The sequence below is a fragment of the Euleptes europaea genome, chromosome 19 (genome assembly GCF_029931775.1).
Source record: "Euleptes europaea isolate rEulEur1 chromosome 19, rEulEur1.hap1, whole genome shotgun sequence".
NCBI lineage: Eukaryota > Metazoa > Chordata > Lepidosauria > Squamata > Sphaerodactylidae > Euleptes > Euleptes europaea.
The window spans coordinates 28755336-28763319 of record NC_079330.1 but is presented as its reverse complement, the minus strand read 5'-3'; the positions used below and the strand labels follow the sequence as shown (position 1 = coordinate 28763319).

The 7984-nt window shown below is 45.0% G+C and overlaps 1 protein-coding gene across 1 annotated transcript in view; it reads left to right on the top strand.

Annotated features, from left to right (window-relative positions):
- The first annotated feature begins 2040 nt into the window (after positions 1-2040).
- ULK2 (unc-51 like autophagy activating kinase 2) overlaps positions 2041-7984 on the top strand; it is a 93545-nt gene continuing 87601 nt past the window's right edge. Inside the window, exons 1-2 of the mRNA XM_056865264.1 lie at positions 2041-2170; positions 4590-4682. Of these exons, the coding sequence (XP_056721242.1) occupies positions 2078-2170; positions 4590-4682 (186 nt within the window). The 5' untranslated portion in view covers positions 2041-2077. The remainder of the gene's footprint in view (positions 2171-4589; positions 4683-7984) is intronic.

Genomic DNA, 7984 nt, shown 5'->3' with positions numbered 1-7984 from the left:
ACAGGCTGCCCCTCAATGAGGTCTAGCGTCTTTGCACTGAATTAATTTGCACTCAATTAAGTAATTATTGAATTACTTAAATAATTATCGAATTATTGAATTGAATTATTGAACTGAATTAATAATAATTTTGTGATATCATTGTGTGATATCATAATAATTTTGTAGTATCGTTGCATAAATAACCTCACCAACCCACACGACAAATACCCAAAGGTTCTGTTTGAATTAAGTCATTCAATAATGACTTAATTCAATTCGATAATTCAATTGAATTCAATTGAATTATTGAATTGAATTGAATTGAGTTACTGAATTATTGTCAAGCAAAGATTTATAATTTTGTGATACCATTGCATCAATAACCTCACCAACCTGCACGAAAAATACCCAAAGGTTCTGTTTGAATTAAGTCATTCAATAATGACTTAATTAAATTCAATAATTCAATAGAATTATCCAATTGAATTGAATTATTGAATTAAGTCATTGTTGAATGACTTAATTCAAACAGAACCTTTGGGTATTTGTCGCGTGGGTTTGGTGAGGTTATTGATGCAATGATATCACAAAATTATTATAAATCTTCGCTTGGCGATCAAACCAAGCGGCGCCCGGACCCTCTTCCCGCCATTTCCACCTTCGCGCGGCGAGATCAAGTTTCCCGCGCGGACTCTTTTTTCTCCTCCTTCCCTCCGCCCTCTTATTTATTTATTTTTTGGCGGAGGAAGGCGTGCGTCACATGCCTGCGCGACGCGTCCTATAAGAGCTGCTCGTCCGCGCGGAGGACTCGTCATTCGCCGCTGGACGCTGGCGGGGAAGGCGGTCCCCGCGGCAGAGGAAGGCCGGGAAGCGAGAGGCGGCGGCGGCCTGAGGAGAAACAGCCCACCGACCTCCGAAAGAGCCAGATTCGGGGCTCAGGAGCCGCCCTGGGGAGTGGGAGGAGTCGGGCTTGGCCCTTATTTAGCCTTTTTTTGTGGGGGGGGAGCCCCCAGCCTAGCCAAGAGGTGGGGGCGAGGATGTAAGCGGGGCATGAGGAGGGACCACTGAGGGGGGGGGGTTGCGCCCCCCATTCCCTCTCAATTTCCGGTTATAAAAGGCCTTAGCGACCACCCCCATAAAGTGTCTTCATGCCTTGTTTCCTCCTTAAGAGGTGAGCTAGTCAAGGTTATTCGATTCCTCCCCTTTAAAGGGGGTCTTCACGCCCCCCCCTTCGCTCAGGTTGATTGCTCCATCCCCAAGGGGTGCATTTATTTCCCCCGTGTCTTAATCTTTTCGCCCCATTTCAAAGGGTCGTTAATGCCCCCTACTCTTCCCGCAACATTTTCCTGTCTGACCCTCGCTGTTGTTCCTCTCTTTTAAGAAGCTCTATTATTGTTTTAACCCCCCATCCAGTAACGTTGTTTCCCGACTGTATGGGGCTTTAATGCAAACACAGGGACTTCGAGTAGCCCTCCCCATCTTTTAAAGATACCCTTCCTTTAAGGCTCTTAACCCCTTCCTCCCCTGGTAAAGGTGCTATAGCCCCCCCCCCAGATGCCAGGTAGCCTTAAAAATCCCCATGTACCGCCATTGCCTGGTGACCTCCTTCATTGCAAGCCTCTTGCCTTTAATAATAATAATAACAACCGCTGTTATTATTAATAAAGCGCCAAAAGAAACCTTTAACCCCCTTTTTCTTCTGCAGCTAGCCCTGCGCCCCTCCCTCGCCCAAGGAAGCCTGACCCCCCCACACCCGCACGTCTCGACCCCCCTGTCTGCCTTCCTTTTCCCCATGCCAGGAAAAGCGAGTTGCCTTTGGGAAGCCGGAGCAGTCAGCCAGTATCCCCCTACCCCCTTTGCCTGGGGGGGCGGCTTGCACCTCCCTGAGCACCACAATGGCAGCTGCCCCCCCTTCCTCCCTCGGGAGCAGCCAGGAAAGAGAGGCACAGAGTCCCCTGCCCTGCACCCCGTTTTTCCCACCCGCTGGGCCGGGTGCTGATGTGAGCTTGGCTTAGCTTCCTCTGGTGGCCCCCTCGGTCTCCTTGGTTCTCACCCTCTCCTCTCCTGAGTGCTAAGGGCTTCATGCCCCCTGGGGATGATGGAGGTGGTGGGGGATTTTGAATACAGCAAGAAGGACCTGATAGGGCACGGAGCCTTTGCTGTGGTCTTCAAAGGTCGCCACCGCAAGGTAAAAACAGCTGGGGAGGCAGGGTGTCTTGGCTGGCTGTACACCTGCCCAGAGGGAACGGGGATTGTGTGGGGTGTCTGTGATATTGGAGGGATCAGGATAAATAGATCGATCCCAGTGCAACCAGGAAGCAGCTTGCTTTATCCGTAACTACCCCCCCCTTTTTAATACAGGTATTCCTTATTGCTTTTATGGTTTGCAGCTGTTTAAAGGGGTCTCGAGTGTGCTGGGGAACCTGCTACAGTGTATTCTGGCAAAAACTGCCGGCCTTTAGGGATTTCTTTATGGCATGGATGTAGCAATTACAGAGTCTGCATTTCTGTAAAATCCACGCCTGTTTTGTTTATATCAAAAAGGCGTAATGATGTCAGCCTGTTGTTGGGGGCTCCTGTCTTGTTTTTCCCTGTTGAGCTGCAGTGTTTTGCTAAATGTCAACTGTGAGGGGGGAGATCTTTCTCCACCCCCCTTTTTCTGTTTGTTCCTGTGGATCTCTTCAAGCTTGAAGGGTGGGGGAGGTGGGAATGAAGGAGACCTCAGCCTAGGACAGAGAAGATTGGGTTTTTTTTGCCTCAGTCAGTCACCAGAGTTTTGTTGATTTGGGGTCCCCGCCCCCTCCCTTTACATGATTACTGCAAATCTGATGGAAAACTGGCATAATTCAGATTGGTTAAGATTTCTCTGATTTTTTAGGTGTCTCATTTTCCATCATCATTGCCCTTATTTTTTACAAGGGATCCTTAGTTTTTGTTTAAAGGAGGGGAGCATCCATTTTATGTCCCTTGTGGGAAAGCCTGCCCTAAGTCTGCCTTCCGCATAGCCTAAATGTGGGATCAACGTTTCTTTAGCCTGTCCTTTAAAAAAGAAAAACTGTTCCTTTTATGTATGTGTGCCTTAGTGGCATATTTGTGCTGGAATCTTCATCAACTTGCTTTGCCACAGGCCTTGGGCCAAACTGGCCTTTCCCAGTGTCAAAAGATCACATTAAATTGGCTACCACGTACTGCTGAACATTGGGAGAATGAGAGGGAGAATTCCATATTATTCTCCCCCATCCCATTCTCAAAAGGTAGATTGTAAACACTTTGAGGCAGGGACTTGTTCAGCTTTGCTTATGTTTTTGTAAAATGCCTTGTGCATTGATGGATGTGTGTGTGTATAATTGTCTTATAGAAATCTTTTTAAAGACAATTAAGATTAAAAAGTTACAAGTTCTTGTGGAACCAAGATAGGCTGTTTGGAATTTTCTTGCTTTCTGGAATAGCTCAGTGTTTTTTCCTTCTTTGCATTTCCCAGAAGTGTTTGTGATTCAAAGATCACAGCATTGACTGACTGATACAAAAGTGTTGTGTAACTAAAACATGACTAGCCGTGCTGGCCAGGATGCTAAGCAAATAAGAAGCAAACTTTGAAATTGGAAGACTAAAATTGGATTAGTCAGGCACTTGTGTAAAAAATTGAGAAGGTTGTTAAGAGAGCCTTGTTGGAGAGAAGTGTCTTGAAGACAGATCTTAGCTGGTCTAGAACAAAATACATGGGGAAGTTTGCATTTTGTGGGCACATTCAGTTCAAAATATTCAATTTGAAATCTTTGATAATGTTGCAGAGGTCACCTAAAGCACTTTTAGTGAAATATGAAAAATGGAACAAGGATCATTGGATTACTTTTCTTCATAGCAGGGATTTGAATTCTAGGTTCAACAGTCATTGGACTTATTTATTTCATTATTTGATTTGCATCTTGCCCTGTATCCCCAGCAAAGAGGATAGAACACACCTGTGCCATAGACCTCAGAGGATGGGGATGGAAGATGGTGGACCATGCCCCCACCTCTTGACCCCAAAATATACTGTCAAGGAGCCTTTCCTACAAGCATTAGGGGAGGGGCTGTGCCTCAGTGGTAGAGCATCTGCTTGGCATACAGAAGGTCCCAGGTTCAACCCCCGGCATCTCCAGTTAAAGGGACTAGGCAGGTAGGTGAAGTGAAAGACCTCTACCTGAGACCCTGGAGTGCCGCTGCCAGTCTGAGCAGATAATGCTGCCTTTGATGGACCAAGGGTCTAATTCAGTATAAGGCAGCTTCATATGTTCATCACTTCCTCTCCTGGGCTAACTGCTGAGTTCCATTTGGTGCTCTTGATTTGGCCCTCGGGTCCATTTGTCACTCATATCCATTGCATTGAAGATACTCACTGATGATTACTGTAGCACCAGCCTGCTGGTATCCTTGCTAACTGCATGCCATCTAAGCTTCCTGTATTGGCCTTGCTTGGCAGTGAAATCTGGTCCTGTATCTGCACAAATAAGAAAGTAAATGGGTCTGGGCATTCTTTCATGTGAAACTCCTTAGTTTCCTGCTCTACAAGAAGGGGGATGAAATCTTCAGAATCTAAAACGCATTTTTCTTCCTTTCTTTTTCAGAAAACTGATTGGGAAGTGGCTATTAAAAGCATTAACAAAAAGAACTTGTCGAAGTCTCAGCTCCTGCTTGGGAAAGAGATAAAAATTTTAAAGGTATGTTTGTCATCACCATTCCTGGTCGTATGTTTGTTTCCAAAGGAGATGGGGAGCTCAGAATGCATCCCTGAGTAGTCACGGCGCTTCCCAGTACTCATGCCTTTTATCCCTCGCATAGGCCAAGAACTGGGGCGGGAGCAGAGGCTGAGTTACTCATCTCTAGAAATAGTTGTGGAGCAGATTGAGAGCCTGTTAGATAGCTGGCATGGCAATTCTGAGGATTATCAGAGCTTTATTCTTTGATTTCTGAGTAGACAGAGCAAAAGTCCAGACTTTGGTACCATACGCAGAGTCCAGTGTCCTAAGAATCTTTGCCTTTATGGGTTACATAAAAATACAAGTTTCTAGTCCTTTTGACTCCTTTGGAAGGTCTCATTGCAAGGTATTTTTTTACCTGTGGGCACGAGTGAGTTCACTATTTGGAGTACTGACATTTTCCCAAAGTCAACCTCTTTGAAACACAGCATGTTTGTAGCTCTCAGAGTTTATTTTTATTTCATTTACATCCCCTCTTTCTTCCATAATGGAACTCAAGGTGGTGTGTGGGAGATGGGGCCCTCCAGGAGGTCTCCCATCTAGACACTGACCAGATCCAGACCTACTTAGCTTCAGCAAAGGTGCTGCTTTATGTTTTCTATCCTGTGAGACTACAGTGTTTGTTTGTAAGTAGATGGTCAATCTCTGCTGAAATTCCAAAGCCAGTGGACTGGCTGAATAAGATTTCTTGTGGTTGGGGAAAGAATGCCTTGCAATTCTTTAATGCCAGTCTCTGACAATCAGAATAATCATTATGTGAAATAAGCAAATATGCATAAGCTTGGTAAATGTTTTTTACAACATATTCCGGTAGCAGAGTCCAGTTTTTCTGGATTGAAAAATCTTGAATTTGCTTGGTGCAGCATTGGAGATGGGTGTTGTAGCAAAGAATACACACTGCCTATATCTGTCTCCTATGTAGTCATAAAACCAACACCAACTTGTGCTGCTTGGTTTATCTTGTAACGGTACTGAGGTTTTTTTTTTTTTTTTTTAAACCTCTTCCTATTTTTGACTTGGAATAGTGTGGGTGGTTGCTTTGGGAGGTTGATGAAATTTTCCCTAGCTTCTGTCACTTTGGGATGACTTATAGGAGGCTTAAGTAAAATGTGAGCTGATCCAGAATGAACAATTTGTGGTTAGCTTTGGGGTTTTTGTGAACTAGAGATGTGAGCTACAGAGAAATAGTTTTGGTAGGAATGCACAAAGGTGCCCTTTTTAGGCTTTTATATGTTTCTGTTGCAAGTCTTTATGTCTTGACCGTTTTCATCATTGGTGTTCCCATTTTGGTTTTTATGACTTTTTAATGTAATTGGTACCTGGTATTGTGTAAATTAACAAGAAAAATTTGAGGAAATAAAACAGTGTCAAAATATGTGTTCAGTTTTCACAAGGGAGAAGCAAAATTGAAAGGGGGAGTTTGGAGTAGAAATATTGGCTTTCTGAAAATCAGAAGTATCCGAAATGCTCACTTGAGTGTGTGCGTACATTAGCATTTCTCTGTGCAAGATTCATAGTGCTTATGGATCTTTCAGGGGCGGGAACAGAAAATAGGATATTTTCTGGGTTTTGTTCATAGGGCTTTTTTCCCTCCTGTGAAATCAGTGTGATCTTAAAGACACTCAGAGGAAGAAATGTTGCAGAATATACTGGTTGGAACTCTGTTTTTGTGGGGGCCAGTCCCCTTGTCTCCCCCTATCTCAACAAGGGTGGAATTCTGCTTCTACAGATCCAGCAATTGTGTGGTAGGCCAGGCCAGCTGGGACCAGGCATAGTGGTATCATGCCCCGCCTCTTGTTCCTGACTGGTCACCAAGTGTAGGGCTGGAGATTGCAGATCTGTGGAGATGCCATGCCCGTTGGTGTCATTTGGCTATTGGCGTTGAAAAGAACGCAGGTGAGTTTTGCCGTGCCTTTGTCATTGCTGCGGCTTGTGGCTGTGATAATGCCATGGGTGCTGGATTGCAACGCGCCTCCTCTGGCTCCAGTCTTGGGCCTTGCTGGTGTTCCTTTTCTAAAATCAGGTGGTCTGTGGCTTCTGATGGCAGACCAGGTAGCCCAGAACAGCAGTGAGTTTTGCCGGTGGAGGTGGCAACCAGTGGCCAGTTCAACAGACAGTTGCTGCTCCCTACCCCCCCCCCCCCACCATTTTCCTCTGTATTAACAGCCAAGGACCAAAGAATATCCTTTGGGGAGCTTCATTTGGCTCAGTGGCAGGTGTAGAATCATAGAGTTGGAAGGGATCACCAGGGTCATCTAGTTCAACCCCCTGCGCAATGCAGGAAATTCACAACTACCTCCACCCCCATGCCCCCAGTGACCCCTACTCCATGCCCAGAAGATGGGGAAAAAACCCTTTGACCTGGAGGAAAATTGCTTCTTGACCCCAAAGTGGTGATCAGCATTACCCTGGGCATGTAAGAAAGGGCCGTGAGAGCCAAAACATTCCTGCCCTCCCTCTTATGATCTGCCTAACTTCACAGAATCAGCATTGCTGACAGATGACCATCTAGCCTCTGTTTTAAAACCTCCAAAGAAGGAGAGGCCACCACTTCCCAAGGAAACCTGTTCCACTGAGGAACCACTCTGTCAGAAAGTTCTTCCTAATGTTTAGCTGGAAACTGTTTTGATTTAATTTCAACCCGTTGGTTCAGGTCCGACCTTCTGGGGCAACAGAAAACATCTCCGCACCATCCTCTATATGACAGCCCTTCAAGTACTTGAAGATAGTTATCATATCACCTCTCAGTTGTCTCCTCTCCAGCTCCTTCAACATTTCCTCATAGGACTTGGTCTCCAGCTCCTTCACCATTTTTGTTGCCCTCCTCTAAAAACGTTCCATCTTGTCTACATCCTTTTTGAATTGTGGTGCCCAAAACTGAACACAGTACTGTAGGTGAGGTTTAAGCAGAGTAAAGCGATACCACCAGTTTGTGTGATCTGGACACTATGCTTCTGTTCATACAGCCCCAAATTGCATTTGCCTTTTTAGCTATTGCATCACTTTGCTGACTCATGTTCAGCGTATGGTCTACTGCACTGGTTCCCAACCAGGGGTCCGTGGACCCCCAGGGGTCCGCGAGAACTAAATTAAGGTCCACGAAACAAAGTTATAAACCCATAATAAATTAATATTTTCAATTAAAAGTTCTCTATTGAATATATATATTCAGATTTTATTCTAAGCTTAATGTTTAACTAACAGTTATGATTAAAGTTTATTTTCAAATTCTCTGAATTTTTATTTTGAACCTTGGGGTCCCT